Source organism: Castanea sativa, chromosome 7 (genome assembly GCF_040712315.1).
Source record: "Castanea sativa cultivar Marrone di Chiusa Pesio chromosome 7, ASM4071231v1".
NCBI classification, from domain to species: domain Eukaryota; kingdom Viridiplantae; phylum Streptophyta; class Magnoliopsida; order Fagales; family Fagaceae; genus Castanea; species Castanea sativa.
Genome location: NC_134019.1, coordinates 7,887,752 through 7,905,957, shown reverse-complemented (window position 1 = coordinate 7,905,957; position 18,206 = coordinate 7,887,752). Strand labels below are relative to the sequence as shown.

General features: G+C 32.7%; 1 protein-coding gene across 1 annotated transcript in view; it reads right to left on the bottom strand.

The window, feature by feature from the left end:
* Positions 1 to 922: 922 nt before the first annotated feature.
* Positions 923 to 18,206, bottom strand: part of LOC142643471 (cycloartenol synthase-like) — a 35,718-nt gene continuing 18,434 nt past the window's right edge. The window contains exons 9-19 of the mRNA XM_075818117.1: positions 15,533 to 15,646; positions 15,243 to 15,365; positions 15,035 to 15,157; positions 6,081 to 6,179; positions 4,962 to 5,018; positions 4,831 to 4,877; positions 4,198 to 4,341; positions 2,435 to 2,612; positions 2,024 to 2,098; positions 1,551 to 1,634; positions 923 to 1,224 (exon numbers count right to left, since the gene is read on the bottom strand). Of these exons, the coding sequence (XP_075674232.1) occupies positions 1,102 to 1,224; positions 1,551 to 1,634; positions 2,024 to 2,098; positions 2,435 to 2,612; positions 4,198 to 4,341; positions 4,831 to 4,877; positions 4,962 to 5,018; positions 6,081 to 6,179; positions 15,035 to 15,157; positions 15,243 to 15,365; positions 15,533 to 15,646 (1,167 nt within the window). The 3' untranslated portion in view covers positions 923 to 1,101. The remainder of the gene's footprint in view (positions 1,225 to 1,550; positions 1,635 to 2,023; positions 2,099 to 2,434; positions 2,613 to 4,197; positions 4,342 to 4,830; positions 4,878 to 4,961; positions 5,019 to 6,080; positions 6,180 to 15,034; positions 15,158 to 15,242; positions 15,366 to 15,532; positions 15,647 to 18,206) is intronic.

The window sequence follows — 18,206 nt, the reverse complement described above, 5'->3', positions numbered from 1 at the left end:
CAGTGGGATTTGAACTGAGGCACTAATTCATTAATTGTGGGTTTGGACTTGATTTTTGGGTAAGAAAATAGAAAACTATTCTTAAAGATAGAAAGCAGGAGAAAAACAAGTTAACAAACATATCCCAAAATTTCTTCAATCCTCCTATTTTTTCATCCACCAACCATAACGAACCCTTAGGTTTGGCAACTTGTGAGCAAAAATGTCTTGTAAATTTAAGTCTCTATGTGTTGTCAAGATTGTTGCCTAAGTGCCAAAACTCACTGTGCAAGAATTAAGAATTCCACAACTTTCGATAGATGGTCGATCAACAAAACAGGATCACTCCAGAACAGTGCAGCAATGACATAAATGTAGGCTACCTATTATTTCTTTTTACCGGTTACTTCTTTTTTTTCTCTCGTATTTCCCAGCTGAAATCTGGCTTCTTTTTTTTTTTTTAGTCGGTATAGCCGATACATCCTGATATGCCCGGTATTTGGAGCAGCATTAAATAGTAGCATTTCTGCACTGGCTTAGGTACTAATAATCTAATATAGCAAATATCAGTTAGTGCGATACAAAATTGACTCCCTTAGTTCAATGAAAATTCTTTGTAATTAACCTCGCCCTCTCTTTCTCTTTTTGTGCAATATATTTAAGAGTTCCATTTTTATTCTGCATCTTATGAAATTAGTAATATATAACAGACAGTTCACTAGTCCTTATTAGTAAACTACAGCCTCGTTGTTAATTGACTCCCTACTTCCATTATTTTAGCTTCCTCCCACCCCCTCTTTCCAAAAACAACAACTTTGTAAACTATTAATATTTCCCTTGGTTTCCAAGGAGAATGTTTTGATTTCAACTAATTGTAAATATGTGATTTATGCGAATAGGAATTTTTACATATTTTGAAAGATAAAGAAAAAATTATCACGAATGAACTTATAAACTTTAATTGTAAGTTTAAGTGTACACAGGAAGAATTAACACATCCTACCAAAAAAGGTAGAAAAAAGAAAAACCAACATAAAAACCACATAGTGAAATTCATCATCCATTTTTACATAATTATTCACACACACACACACAAGCACTTCTTCACCTTGATTAATGCTTTTACCACTTTTTAGAAATCAGAAGCACATTGTGGCGGTACTCTCCAAGGGCCCATATAGAAAAGATATTTTTGTACGCTGAATAACTGATCATACAGTTCTTGTTAAAAACTCCCATGATTTCCTATAGATTGGAGAAAACAAAGCTAATAATTTACAAGAAGTAGAATTTGTATCACTTATTGAAGGTTAAGAAACAATTTTTTCCTCACTGAGTATATGATAGCATATGTTAGACACTAAAAAGCGATTCCTAATTATAAATGATATTGCTTTGAGATATGCATTGTTAAAAGGTAATTAATAAGGGAAATGCTTTTCTAATGCATAAAGCGGAATAAAAAAAGTTGGATAGAAGATTTGTATTCCTTTGATAACTAAATTTCCTAACTAAAGGCCATTTTTTTAAATAGTCACACATTCTTTTCTTTTTGTTTTGTGGAAATTTACCTGTTGAGGGAAGTCTCCATTTTCCATTTGTGCATTAATCAAAACCTTGGCTGCACGATGTAAGGGAGTCGCATCTCGCTGGGCCTAACCATCAAATTGGTAACAAATAGACAACATATCAAATTAGTGTTGTCTTACTTACTAATTAGAGAGTTAGGTCCTAAATGCATCATTAATTTGTGCAATAGTAGAAACTATGATACCACATTGTGCATGACCTAGTTGCCCAGGTTGAGACGAGTTGCACTAGGTGCTTGCTCATTCATCACTTCCCAGTTTTAATCACCCACATTCTTGGACTTCCTTGCCTTCCCAAGTACATTTTATGTACTCTTTATTATTATATTATATTATATTATTCGTTTGCCTTGATGGAACTACTGTACTAGTCTTTTGAACCTTAAAAATTCTAGGCATGTTGACAGATGAATTTTCTTTGTGAATGGAAAATAAGATAAAACATTGTATCGTACCTGGCCAGCTTCAATAAGAGCTAACATAGCCCATCCAGTATTTACTATGTGTGCTCTGTCCAGACTGCTGTATACCTGTTCACATATAATAAGATGTATACGTAAAAAAAAATAAAAATAAAAATAAAAATTGAGATAGGCTACTTTTTGTAACTGAAACCTTAAATTTTGCTAAACTTTGTACCCAAAATTTAATCTTCGGTTTTACAATGATCTAACCTTTGGAAAGTCTCATAATCTAGTAAATTATGAAAGACTTAGAAGCATAACGAATTAACTAATGGTTCAAACTTTAAATTACGCTGCAAAATTGGATCATACAGGACCTCATTGTGACTCTTTTCTTTAAAATACAATTGAAAAACTTAAAAGCACGAGCTTAACAGGTATAATGCTTGAAATGGTTTTTACCTTATCTTGGCATGAGAGGTAGCTTTCTCCCCAACCACCTGAATCAAGCTGTTTGGAAAGTAAGAAATCACATGCTCTTCTAATGCTGTAGCTATCTTGGTAGGTCTTACCACTAGCCACCAGACCCTTTATCCCAAACCATGTTGCATAGGTGAAGCAAACTCCCCAAGATCCAATCCTATTTTAGAAACTATATATTGTCATGCTCAATGGCAAAGAAATCACCTTAAACATTTATTAACTACAGCAGCACTAAAAAACCTAGCTTGAAGAGTAACCAAGCTAGTTCATGTTCAAGAAGAGGCCAAGAAGGATAGGAAGGTTGCAAAGAACCTAATTAGCTAAATCCTTATGTTTACCTAATGAGTAACCAATTATTTGTAACTAGCTTTGATTCTTACTAGGTTTTGGCTAACAAACTATGTTCGTGAATGCCCAACTTAATGGCTATATATTATGAACTATTCTAGGCCACCTGACATTATTGATGACTAGTCGATTTCGCTTGTTCTTTTGGAAAGGTTATTCAAGTTATGCATATTTACATTAAATATAAGAGCATCACCATTGGTGGTGTAAAAATAGCTTTACCACCTCAAACTCCAATTAAGTGCCTAACATTGTTGGAGCCAAAGACAAATTTTTTGGCTTTCTTACTAGAGTGAATTGCCAAGACTAGTAGTTCAGTATAACAAGAAGTTATAAAAAAAAAATTATTACTTTATCACTTAGTTGGGCTTGGAGGCAGAGAGGAAGAGAGAAGAAGTGAAAAAGAAATTAATTAAAAAATATATAGTATTTGGCTAATGGTAAAAATAAGACCATTGATGTAGGGTGTGTTGCAAAATTGTGTGTTAAAATAGATAAAATAGTTTTTTTAAATGTTAAATGCTAAAATTTTTAGCTCTATCAATGTGGACTAATTTTATTTTTTGCAGTATTTTAAAGCAGGGGTTGTTAAGAAAAAATGATTAAATCATCAAAAATTAACACCTACACATGTAAGATTTTGGAATAAACGGTAGTCTATCATTGTATATCAGTCTATCATAGTAAGTTTCTTGAGTTTGAATCATGTTTCCATTTATCTCTCATTTCAAATTATTATAAATCTGGGAAAAGTTTTGTAGCTTAATGATAGAACTTTGCTCTCTTTTATTAGGAAAATTAAGGTTTATAAATTCTCGGATCTTCAGTTGTAACTATTAAAATATTTTATATAGAGTTATGCAATAGGCATAAACTATTTTTTAACATTTTTACAAAATTTTGATGTAGCCAACCCCCTATTGGTTTTCAGTTAGGCCCACTATTAATACCACTTTTTCATTTACCAATAATCACTCATCATATTAGCATTTTGTAAAATAATTTGTGTCTCTAGCATTATTTTTTTATATATATACATCTTAAAAACCTTATATGTTGGGTTTCACTTATTAAGGAAAGAAACGTGATCCACGCATAGGAAAGTGTTAATTAAAATAACGATCAAATGGTTAAATTATCATTTATTAATAATTTAAGCTTTTGGGATAAGTTATAGTTCACCGTAATATTATAGAGCAAGTTTGTTTTAGTATTTCAAGATTGTGAGTCATTACAATTTGCTATAATTCTTTTCTGTATTTTTGGACTTAAAAATATCATTCCAAAAGAATATTTTTGAAATCCCATTATTTGCTCGCCCTCTGCTCATCTAGACAAAACCAGAACTAATGTATAATAATGTAAGTGGTATGATCTCAAAGGAGAAAACAAACCAAGAGCCATCGGGAAGTTGTATGCTCTCAATGAAATTAGCTGCCTTTGCTATACATGCTTCTATTTCTTTCCTCCGATGTCCAGGGTACAGTTTCACGAATGATTTCAGACCCTGTATAGCTGCTGAAGTGCATTCCACATACCTACATTATGAGCCATGAAAATTATAAATCAAAATGTTGAAATATAAGATAATTCCAAAACCATTAGTTATTTTATACAAAAACTAGAGTTGTGTGCTGTGCACATAATGTCTACATTGATATTTAAAGACTACTAAGTTCATACATAAGAAAAAATCATACGTGTTTATTTAAATATTAAAACTGGAGCTAAGAGAAAAACCACCTTGTTAGTAACTAGTATAATAAACCATACATGTATATTTAGTGAAAGTTGTAACTTTAATCTATAACTAAGTTTGTAGTCAAATTTTGTTCATTCTAAAACCATTAACTGTGCTATACAAAAACTAGAGCTGTGTATTGTACATAATGTCTGCATTAATTTTTAAAGACTACTAAGTTTATTCATAAGAAAAACCGCCTTGTTAATAACTAGCATAATAAATCATAATAATTGTGAAAGTCATGATAGTTCGTGAGTAAAATTGTATGCATGGTCGATCTTACTGATAATCAATGATAATATCTCCAAACGTTTCCGATGGGTTGATCATCTATGAAAGAAATTAACATGATGTGTTAAACCATGGGCAAGATTCAATATTACAAACCAAATTGGAAAGAAAAGAATGTCTTACCTCTAACCACGCATAAGATCTTGTGAGTTCATATGAAGCTAACCCACCACTATTATTCTATATTGTCAAGAAGAAACAAATATCCATGGTCAATTAGTGTAAAAATACTCTCCAAAAAGAAAACATTTTTTTTTTTTATAAAACACAGAAAATATTTTGTTAAAAAATGAAAATGATATTTAAGAATTCTTCAAATATAAATTTATCATTATTAGCATAGACCATATTCACATTAAAATGAAATCTTTTGTAATAAATCATTCAAAAATTTAAATCAATTTACATTATCTAAAGAAGATATCAATAAACATTTATGAAATGGTTTCATAGGATTTGGCCAATTGTCTTGAACACGAATCCGTGTTATTAAAAGATTTCTTACGATTGTTTTTAATATGAAACAAGTCGGCCGTCCATAATTTTTTGGTATCCTATCAAATAAAAATTGTGACATCATTCCTCGTTAATCAAGAGTTTTGAGAAGTACCATAATTAGCCAATAAGAATGGCTTCAATTTTTTCAAATGAACAATTGTAAGATCAATTTATTCCGACAAAATCACATGGATAATACAATAGGCTGAAAACCATGTTTCTTGAAGCAAAGATCTTTAGTTTGAATCCCCTTTTTCCCTTTTTTCTTGGTCAAATTAAATTCATTAATCAAAAAAAATTATGATTATGATTTTGATTCATGAATTATAATTCGAGGTATCAATTTCGGTCCTTCATCTATCAATTTTTTAATAGTTAAAATTGTAAATAGAATATGGGAATAGCATGCGTGTTGACATATATATATATATCTGAGTGTGTATTTTGTTATTGTTGCAGGAATATGTTTTTTTACATGCTATTATAATATTGACGTGACAGATTAAGCCACCTGTTGGTCTCAGCATTATAAGTACATAAAAAAACGACTGCACATTAAGAATTGTCGTTCACATAATGACAGTAAAGTATAGTTCTTAAATAAATAAATAAAATTGTAACAATCAATCTAACTTATAGATAAAATTGAAATCTGACTCCTAATGCAGGAATTGAAATTGTATTTTGACTTGATTTTATTTTGCACAATAATTAATATGCAAAAGACTATTATTTAAATTATACCTGTAGTGATAAAATCACATTAACAGCGTCATATAGTTTATCTGCTGCTATTGCCTCTCCCACAATGGCAGACGGCATTTGTGATAACAAAAGTGCTGACTGCAAATGTTTTCAATATGTCAAAACTGTTAAATTACATAATGAATCATACCATTAACATATTAGATGATAATGAGTTAACAAAGGGTTAGCTTTGCATATATGTACGTTTATAAGTTTGATTATGTTTAATGATAATGTTAATGTTATTTTATTTATAAAAAAAAAAAAAGGATAAAAATTATACCTTAGGTGTTATACCTAAAATTATTCAATTAAATTTAAACACATTACTTCATTGAATTTAATTTTATTTTAGAAATATAATAATGACCACTAGTCGCAAACCCACTAGTAGCATTGGTCAATATAACATAATTATTTTATAAGAATATTGTTAAGGACATACTTTATGTAATTGGCTAATCCTTTGACAAAACATACTTTACTTGTAATTGGGTAGATCTAGGATGAGTTTAGTACTTAAAGAAACATGTCATTCAAGCCAAGCATTAAAGCCATGAAGATTGGGCCAAGAAACAAGTGAAGAAAAGTTATTCATTAAAGCTGGACAAATTCTCGACAGCTGCCAACAAAAAATCACTTTCGAGGATTAATGAATCTCAATAGATATCTCTATCGAGGTCTCGACAGATATCTCGACAGTTGTATCTATCAAGATCTACAAAATCAGAATTTCTAAATCTGATTTTCCACCTATGCTAACATGTATATGTAGGGTTTCTTTTCTCACAACCCAAGACATATATAAGGCTTATTTTAAAGGCCGTCACATATGAGAATACAAAGAGACCACATGCAAAAGGCGATCGATGCCTTAGGGCCTGTTTGGTACATGTGTTTAAAAATTGAAGATTGTTGTTTGAAAACATTTGTAGAAATACGTGTAGGTGAAAAAGTGTGTAGAAATACGTGCAATATTGTTTAAAAACTGAAAATTGTTGTTTGAAAACACAAACCAAACACCCCGTTATTCTCTCTGAAAGAAGCTACTGCATCTTTGCACCTTAGGGTTTTGTAACCAAGTGGTTCTTGATTTTCATTGTTAATGAAATGAAGAACTTTGCAGCCAATAATCTTCTTCAAGTTGGTGAGTTAGTTACGTTTTGGGAGCCGTGCATCATTGGTTAGTCATGTACTAGGATCCGTGCAAAAGGGTGGTGTTCATATATTGAAGAGTTTAGAGGTTCTGAAGCGGTAGAAAGTTTCTGCTATAAATTCATCTACGGGGATTGTAGAGTCTAGGAACAAATGTTTTGTACTAGATCTGAAACTTCTCTTTACTATAGCGAATTGCTTTTCGGGAAGGTTTTTCCCTAAGTTTTTTACTGTGAAACTAGTTTGTTTTATAGGTTTTCCTAGGTCATCGTATATGATCTTATTTAATTTTCCAATGTGCATGATATTGACATTGCATTGATGTTTGTTTGTTTTAACAAGTTTTATACATAATAAATCTAATTAACAACTTGGATTTAAAATTTGTTAATTCTATCAATTGGGGTCTAAATTTCCCAACAAGTGGTATCAGAAATGATACACTTTGATTGGACTAATTTCCTGAGTGTGATCCTTGACACCCGTTGTCATGGATCGTGGACAATCTCTTTTGATTCCTCCTCTATTTGATGGCACTAATTATGCATACTGAAAAGTTCGTATGAAAGTTTTTTTGCAAGCTCTAGGTGAAAAAATATGACAAGCTGTTGAAATTGGCTGAATTAAGCCAAAGGAAGCGTCAGTGGATTGGGATGAAGCAACAATCATAGTGGCAAATTTCAATAGTAGGGCCTTAAATGCTTTGTTTTGTGAGGTGACCAATGAGGAATTCAATAAAATATCATCCACGGAAGTTGTCAAGGAAGCATTGACCATTCTTGAGACCACCTATGAAGGTATCAAGGCAGTAAAGACTGTGAAGTTTCGAAAACTCACTAGTATTTCTAAAGAAATAAGGATGGAGGGGGATGAGACCTTTGATGAGTTCTATGCTAAACTTAAGGATATTTTGAATTCTGCCTTCAACCTTGGAGAATTTATAGCAAAATCCAAAATTGTTAGAAAAATCCTTCGGTCTTTACCTGAAAGATTCCATGCCAAGACCACTGCCATTGAAAAGTGAAGGACATTGATCAAATTCTTTTGACTGAGCTTGTAGTGAACCTTCAAACCTATGAGATAAGATTAGGTTTAATGGGAAAATGTGGAAAGAGTAGAAACTTAGCTCTTCAGGGTATAGAGGAAGAGAGTGATGACTTTGAAGATGAAGATGAGGATGAGGATGAGGACTTAACCTTAATAGCTAATGAAATTATCAAGCTTCTTCAATTTAGGAAAAATGATAAGGACAAACCTCCTAGGAAATTTAAATCCTCTAGGAATGGTAAGAATGAAAACCCCTTATCTAGTGCCATGAGTGCAAAGGTTTTGGTCATATGAGGATAGAGTGTCCAAACTATCTTATGAAGGAAAAGACCAAGAATTCAAAGGATAAAGGAATGGTTGCTACCTAGAGTGATACTGAGGATGACTCCTCCAATGAGCATATGAATGAATGTGGTCACTTTATCACTTTTGTTGCCACAACCGATAAGGTGATTGTGGAGAGTACTAGTGACAATGAGGATTCTTCTGATGATGAAGTACCCAAGAAGATGACCCTTCAAGAAGCTTATGATAAATTATGCACTGAATTTATAAAATTTGAAAATTCTCATCGTTGTAGAAAAGAGCTTAATGAGGTAAAAACTAAAAAAGCTAATCTGTTAGTCAAACTAGATGAGACTACAAGGTTAGTTGAGACTCTTGTTGTGGAGAACACCTTATTAAAAGAAACGGTCAAAAATCTCGAGGTTGAGCTTAGTCAAGCTAGAACTCAAATAGAGAGGATGTCTAGTGCAAAGCTTGATAAGGTATTGAGTGCTCAAAAGCTTAGTTCTAATAAGACTAGCTTAGGATATGATGTTTCCTCCGACCCCTCCTCTTCCAAGGTTTCTGAATCAAGGATCGTCTTTGTAATAAAGGTGATAAATGTATGAAATCCAAAACAGATTTGACTAATTCTAAATCCTTTATTAGACCTCATGTTTGTCATCATTGTGGTATTTATCGACACATTCATCCTAATTGCTTTAAGCTGTATCCTCAAAAACAAGTGTCCAAACTGTCACAGGTTTCCTTTCAAGGCCTATACCTTTGTTTGGGGAGTTATTAAAAGCCTTTAGTTTTTTAACTCAATTTCAGGAGAATCTTAATTCTTCTATGTCCTTTAGTAGATATACTAGGACACGTCTTTTCATCTTCACAGCCAAAGACTCGTGTTGTGTGGGTGAAAAATAATTTTAAGACTTAATTGTCTTTTCTGTTGTCCTCTGCTTTAATTCATTCTATCTAAAGTAAGACTCTCTTTGCTTGATTTCTTATCTGCTTTTGGAATCATGCTTTCATGCATCTGCATCTTTCTTTCATGCTTTCATGTTGTTTATCTGTTTTTGTTTGGTTGTTTAGTCTTTACTTTGTTTATTTTTCAAAATAAAAAGATAAAAAAAAAATACAAAAACAGTGTGTGTTTTGTGTACATTGGTACTTGTGTACCTTGGATGGCCATTGAAATAAAATTTTCTAAACTTTGTATCTTTTGTAACTTAGATGAATATCTCTATGCACAACTAAGCAAGTGAGCTTTATGACTTATGTTTATGATGAGTAAGATTAATTAATCTCTTGTACTTAACATTCGTATTACTCTTTTTGACAAGAATGACTAAAAAGTCCTAAGAGAAAAGCATAAATAAGCATCTCACCACTGTTACCCGCCAATCATGAAATGACATCTCTATACTTCGGCACAGCAAAAGTGCAATGTCAATGACATTTGTATGCTTTGACATAGCAAAAGTGCAATGTCAAAAACTTAACATCATTGGATATTTCTTTTCTCTCTCTTATATACCCATGCATGATATGCTTTACAAAAGAAAACATGAAAAGATAAATATAATCAAAATGAATTAAAATGCTTTATATATGATTGCAAGCTTGTCTTCTAGAAGATGTAGGAGTTATAGGATGTATTTCAAATGTGATAGTCCCCATCTAGCAGTTATGATCGTGTGTGAGTTAAAGTGATTTTCTCATATCTCAAATTGTCATAATATGTAGACACTTATGCAATCTTGCGATGTTTTCACACACAACAAGCAAAATTCTTTGCTACTTTTGATACATGTGTAGGTACAATGTGACTTGGCCATCACAAGGAATACATGTGTTAATGTATACTCACTAAACTGACTTGACTTGTTTTTGAAATATAAAATTAGTTGGACTTGTTTAGTGTGTGTGTGTGTGTGTGTGTGTGTGTGTGTGTGTGTGTGTGTGTGTGTGTTTTGGATCTTAATGCTTGACATTTTTCTTGTTGAGAGATGTTTTTTAGAGCTTAAAATGTTGATTGGATAATTGGTTGAATAGCTTGCTTGATTGCATTCATTTCTATGTTTTTCTCTTCTTTGAAAAACTGTTTTTGCACGTCTCGATAGTTTCTCGATACCTCTCGATAGTTAAGCTATCTATCGAGCTCCTTGATCTTTCTTTCTCCACAGAAGTTAACTCAATCTCGATCCATCAAAATTTTTGAAAATTTGTCTCGATAACTTCTTGACAAATTCTCGATCCATCGAGAAAATTTCTGTCTGCTTGATAGCTATTTGATCCATCGAAGTTGGCTTTTGCTCGATAGTTCCTCGACAGCTTCTCAATCTATCGAGATCCTCTTGCATGCATTATTTTTCACATGTTTTGCATCTTTCTATTATCTTGTCATCCATAGCATCTTGCTTCATTACATTCATGCATTTATATGGATTTCTTTTACCCCTTTGATTATCTTTAATCATCTTTATATTTCTCGAGTAAGACTTTATAACTTCTTGTATCATTTGTCAATCATGACAAAATGGGGAAGAATATGTGGTTTTTTTTAAGATTCTACATGTTAGGGAGAGAAAAACATACCCTTGTAAGGGGGGGATGTGTTTTCATCTTATTAGGGGGAGTGGTTACCTCCTTGTTGTAGGAGCTTCTTTTAGCTTCTTCTTCTTGTACATCGGTCTTGTGATCATGTTTACATGTATTGTGATTATCTTTGATATATATAGGCGTAAATGCACTTTTAGTGCCTACATTTTGGCTTTTTTTCAATTTGGTTCCTACATTTTATTTTTATCACTTTTAGTCCCTAAACCAACTAGCACGTCTCATTTTAGTCCTTTATGTCAGACAACTAGCGAAAAAGGTTGACGTGGCTGACGTGGCTGACGGAGCGAATAAAAAAATAATATAAAATGCCACATCAGCATCTAATTTTTTTAAAAATAATTTTATCAATTTTAACTAAATAAAAAAAGAAAAAAACAGAATTAAAAATAATAAAATACATAAATTTATATATAAGAACATGAACATAAGAACACAAACCCAGAGCCAAACACAAACTCAAATTTAAAAACACAAAGAACACAATAACAAACTATTTTAAACAAACTAAATAAATAAAAACCCATGGCTGACCCGTGACTGCCCTCAAATCACAACCACAAATCCACCGGAATCTGCCACAAAACCATCAACTATCCACCACAAATCCAAAACAATAAACCCATCCACTACCCACACAAACCCATCGGAGAAAACTACCCCACCCAATTTTGATTAAAAAAAAAAAAAAAACTCAGCTAGGCCAGGCACCATTCCTCTTCGATCTGAGAACGAAACCCATCACCAAACTCCAATCTGTGAACAAATCCCACCACCAAACTCTGATTTGTGCCATCACTGAAACCCACCACTAAACTTCAATCCAGCCACTGAAACCCACCACCAAACTTCAATCCAGCCACCAACCATTACCGATCCAACCACCGAATAATCATGCAACCCATCACTAACCAACCCAAACTCTGATCTGTGTCATCACCAAAACTCCACCACAGATGCCGATCACCACAAATTCACACCCTCCACCATGTCGATCCAAAAACTCAGACCTCCACCATGCCGATCCCCACAAACCCACGCCCTCCACCTCACCACGGCAAGTCGACAACACCATATGCACAAAAACCCACAAAAAAAATCAAAGGAAAATCCACAAAACCCACAAAACCCACAAGCACCGAATAAGTAGAGAGTTGAGATAGGATAGTTTCAGAGAGTTATGATCTGGGATTATGGTGTTTTGATCTGTATCGGGTGGGCTTGATTTTTTGTTTTTAATTTTTTTTAATTTAGTTAAAATTAATAAATTAATTTTTTTTTAATTTATTTTCTGATGTGGAAATTTTTTAATGCCAAAATAGATTTTTTTTTTTAATTATTATTTTACTGTGCCATCAGCCACGTCAGCATTTTCTGTTAGTTGGGTGACGGTAAGGACTTAAATGTCACGTGTTAATTGGTTTAAAGACTAAAAGTGATAAAATGAAAATGTAGGGACCAAAATGGAAAAAAAGTCAAAATGTAGGAACAAAAAGTGCATTTACGCCATATATATATGAAGTATGTTTTTCTCACCTTCCTCTACATATGTTGTTTCTTTTCTCTCTTTATACACATATTTCTTTATGCATGCAATCTTTTATTTTTGTTTCACACTAAGATGCCTTGATGAGTTTTGTTTAAAGTGTTTTAGAAAGTCTTCCATACCATGAACTCTCTTCTTGCAAAGTTTTTCAAGAGTTTGTGTTGGATAGATTTTATTGTATTCAACAAGTGAGTATGAGTTGAGTGATTTATGACTTCTCTTATATGTTCATTTATTTTTTGTGGTCTTTTCACGGATTGCCAAAGGGGGAGATTGTTAAGGACATATCTTATGAAATTGGCCAATCCTTTAACAAAAATGCTCTTTACTTGTAATTGGATAGATCTAGGATGGGTTTAGTACTTCAAGAAACATATTGTTCAAGCTAAGTATCAAAGCCATGGAGATTGGACCAAGAAACAAGTGAAGAAAAGATGTTAATTAAAACTGAACAGATTCTCGACAGCTCCAGATAGATAACATCTATTGAGGATTAATAAATCTCAATAGATAGCTCGATAGATATGTCTATCGAGGTCACAACAGATATCTCGACAGCTATATCTATCGAGATCTATGAAATCAGAATTTCTAGATCTGATTTTTGGCTCATGCTAACATGTATGTATAGGGTTTCTTTTCTCACAACCCTAGACATATATAAAACTTTTTTTAAAGGCAGTCACATATGAGAATACAAGGAGAACACATGCAAAAGGTGATCAATACCTTATTCTCTCTGAAAGAAGCTACTACGTCTTTGCACTTTAGGATTTTGTAACCAAGTGTTTCTTGATCTTCATTGTTAATGAAGTAAAAAATTTTGTAGCCAACAATCTTCTTCAAGTTGGTGAGTTAGTCACGTACTAAGAGCCGTGCATCATTGGTTAGTCACGTACTGATATCCATGAAAAATGGTGACATTCATATATTGAAGGATTCAGAGGTTCTGAAGCGGTAGAAGGTGTCTGTTGTAAGTTCATCTACAGGGGTTGAAGAGTTTAGGAACAGAAGTTCTGTACTAGATCTGAAGCTTCTTTTTACTATAGTGAATTGCTTTTCAGAAAGGTTTCCACCTAGGTTTTTTAATATGAAACTAGTTTATTTCATTGGTTTTCTTGGGTCATCATATCTTGTCTTATTTAATTTTCCAATGTGCATGATATTGATGTTTGTTTGTTTTAACCAGTTTTATACATAATAAATGTTGGGTTTTGTGGAGCCTAGTTGTGTTTGATCCGATTGATAACCCGACCTGACCCGACCTGAATAATGTTGTCCCGTTTTGTAGCCCATTGTGAATCCTGTGTGTATGATATAGAAAAAGGTTGTTTTGGTGATTAGGGTTTTGGTTGTTGTTGTTTTTGAGAGAGTGAAAAAACTGTAGCCGCACTTTGTATTTTTTTCTCTGATAATAGTGAAATCCCTGCAACTCCGTAAACATAGGCAAATTACCGAACCACGTAAATACTATCTTATGCGTGTGATTATTTTTCTTTGAGGTGTGCTTTCTCTATTTTCTGTTTCTTATAGGTTGGGAATTTTGTGGTAATTTCCTACAATAAATCTAATTAACAACTTGGATTTAAAACTTGTTAATTCTATCAACTGGGGTCTAAATTCTATTAACCAGGGTCTCTTATATCTTTAATTTCTAATACTTATTTTATTTATATTTTTTAGCCCAAAACTAAAGAGCTTTACTCAAATAGAATAAACATTTATACTTTTAACCCAAAAGTTAAGAAATAGCAATAATATTTTAAGCCCAAAATTTAATAGGCAAATTGCAAATACACACACACACACACACACACACATATATATATATATATATATATATATATATATATATATATATATATATATATATATATATATCAATCTAAGGGTCAATTAGTCCAAAATGGACTGGATGGACCAAAGTGGACTGTACATACCAAATTAGACCTAAGTGGACTCAAATGGATCAAAGTGAATCAAATTGGACTCGAATAGACCAAAGTAGACAGAAATGAACCGAATTAGACCTAATAAATTTTATATTTCAGCTTTTAGATATTTTAGATGTATTGGTATTAAATTGTGTAACTTAAAGTATAGTACATATGAAACTGTACCTATGTTTCCCTACATAAACAATGTATCACGGACTGGACCCAATATATTAAGCCAACTACATGTCTGCATCGCAATGAGTTTAATGCACTGGACTAGAGCTTAAATCATGCATCACTATACCGCAAATTACCCATTATGTTCAGCTGACAGGGCAACTCAGAAAAATCTAAGATTATGTAAGACAAAAGGTTACCTTCAAACCATCTGCTGTACAATCTGACACAATCCAACCATTGTCTGGAGTTGAGAAGGGCCATCCACCCTTTGAAATATGGCGATACCAGTAATTAAGATCACCTGGGCTGTTTGTTCTAACCTTCATATCATTACAAAAATTACAAAATGAATATACTTTTTTGGTGATTAATCTTATTTACGTTTAAACTTTAATGTAGCATTACTTGTGTATTTTTTATAAAACTGTGCGCCTTTTTAAGCATTGAACCATATTCGTCTACAAGGTCGGTAGCCAGGATTGCTTGAGCCGCAAGTGCCACATCCCATAGTTGAGAACCATTATATCCCTATCATTGAAACATTTAATTTACATCAATGTCATATCTCAGTCAAACTCAAACACACCTCATAAAAATTATTTTCTCATTCTTCAACTTAGTTGAACTTTTTGGTGCCAAGATAGAGAAATATAAGAAAGTTAAGTTCACATGGGAACAAGCTATCGAATTAGAACCTGCATTTTCATTCCATCTTCAGCCACCCATAAATAATCTTTGATTCTTTCAAGGTGACACTGATACGCCTCTGAATTTGGATCTTCCACCCAACGACAAACCATGTTTAGTACCTGTATTTATGGATGAATATGTTTTTGTTAGGTTCTAAAAATTTAGAACAATTGGCAAATCATGAGCACAAACTTGTCTAGATAATTAGACAATATTCAAGGTGTTACAAGTCAAAATACAAGAAAAAGAAAGTTGCAAGTTCAGGAAATTTGAAACATGCTAGGTTTGACCGATCGAGACTGAGTTTCGACCAATCGAGCCATGGATTCTGCAAATTTTAATTTCGGCCCACTACTCATTAAGCCCATTAAGTGATTAGGGTTTTAAATCTATTTCACATAGTATTTAAAGGAAAGCCTAATGCACGTTTTGTGTAGACTTTGGAGGTAGTCTTTTGAGATCTAAAAGGTGCTATGCCTTTTCCTTTCAAAGTCACTATCGGAATCCCACTTATAGATTTTTAGAACCATTAGATCTGAACAAGATCATACATAACTAATGATTTAAACTTTCAAGGGTGGTCTTGAAATCACAAACTGGAGAGTTTGTGTTGCTAAACCTTTGAGTGGGATCTCAAAGTCATAAGCGTGGAAGCTTGTGTGTTGCAAATCCATGACAGAATAGTCCGTGGAGTCGGAGCTTACACGTAGTCGTGTCAGTAATTTCTACTAGAGATAGTAATAGATTTATGGTTAAATCTTTTGTAAACTTCAATTCTTTCTAGTGGATTTGTTTATTTTAAGGATAGTTAGGTCAAATTCTCCCCAGACTTTTTACCTTGAAACGGTTTGTTTCATTAGTTTTCCTGAGTGATCATATCTCTGTGTTATTTTCTTTTCCGTTGTGCATTATATGATATTTTGCTGTTTAATTAACCTAGATCTCATAATTAACCTAAGTAAACACTTGGCTAATTCATTAGGTTAAACAATCTGTTTTAAGGGGTCTAAACAAACAAACAGTTTTGCATCAAAACTGTTAGAGATATCAAGTACAATAGATAATGTCCAAGCCCGATCCTACTTGGTGTACATGTAAAGTATTTTACTTGTACTATTAGTCAATTAATCATGGTTTATTGTATGGTTAGTTTAATATTTAGTCTCCTATAAATTCTCCATATTGGGCTCATTGTAACACGATAATTGAAATTATAATGAAGATATAGTTGTCAAAGGCTTCCTCTGTAGACATAAACAGTTAGGCTGAACCCTGTAATACTTACATCCTCTCTCTTTCCTCTATGCTCTCTTTTCTCTATATTTTTCATAAAAATGTAACAAAAACTAAGCTGAAATTTAACTTGTATCTAGACATTCCAATATCTCTAAATTTCTTTACGTGAAATTGGCCAGTTGAACATATGATTTTAGTTATAGAGAATTGCCTGATTAAAAAAGAATTTTCGGCCTTAGTAGCCCTTACATTAGTGTATTTAAAAATATCAGAAAAAATAAAACCAGAAGAAAAGAACAACAAATAAGTGGAGCTAATTAGTTGTAGAAGTAATTAAATTTATGAAAACTTCTCTCCAACAACAGAGAATTATATAAATACATTAATATAGGAAGTCTAAAGTCGATTGCAACAAGTCATGAACCATTGCCCTTTTATATATACACACACACACGAATCACTCTTGGGTATTCTTTGCTTCTTTCAAAATAATCACATATCCTTCATACATCAAGTGTTTTTGTGGCCTTATTATAATCAAAACATTAAATTTAGAATGTCTTATATTTACTCTCTCTCTCTCTTTCTCTCTCTCTCTCTCTCTAAAAAGTCAAAACCTTACATGTAATTTACCAAAAGGTTAATAAGGATATTAAAACTTATAACGGTTATGGAAATGAATGTTTTAATAGAGCTTTTTCATTGTTGAGAATTTCAACTAAAGAAAGCTATTAATCATTGAGAATTTAAACCCACAAAAGACTTATTGTTCAATGGTGTTGCGTGTCTCCTAATGAAGAAACTGGGTTCAAATGTGATAGGTCAAGAATGTATTGACCCCTTATGATAAATTAACCAATTAATTAGTCACGTAAATTAGTTAAGTTAATTAACATGCAATATGTGTGGTAGCACAAACAAATCACCACCCAAGTTAAATGCAACGGAAAATAATGTTAACACGATGATTTGTTTACAAATGGAGAAAACCTCTAAGGCAAAACCCCACCGAGTGATTTTACGATCACCACTCTCGAGAATCCACTATTATCACAACAAGCGGTTACAAGTAAAAAAATCTCAGTACCTTATACCAACCTATAGTTGAACTCTTACCCCAATACCCAATTAGACTTATTCTGTAGTGACAATCTCCCATTTTCAATACATGGATCCAAGTACGTGACTAACACACCAACGTGAGAAGGATGTTGGCTGCAAAGTTCTTCAGTTCATCCACACGATGAAGATAAAGAAGCTCCTTGGTTACAAAATCCTACGGCGTACAAACGCAGCAGCTTATTCAAGAGAAAGATGAACTAGGACATATGTCTCTGGTCACAATATGCTTGAATAAAACTTTTGCATTCACTTGCATCATCTGAGACAACCCTTAAAATAATCCTTATATGTGTTTAGGGTTATGAGAAAAGAAAGTCTAAA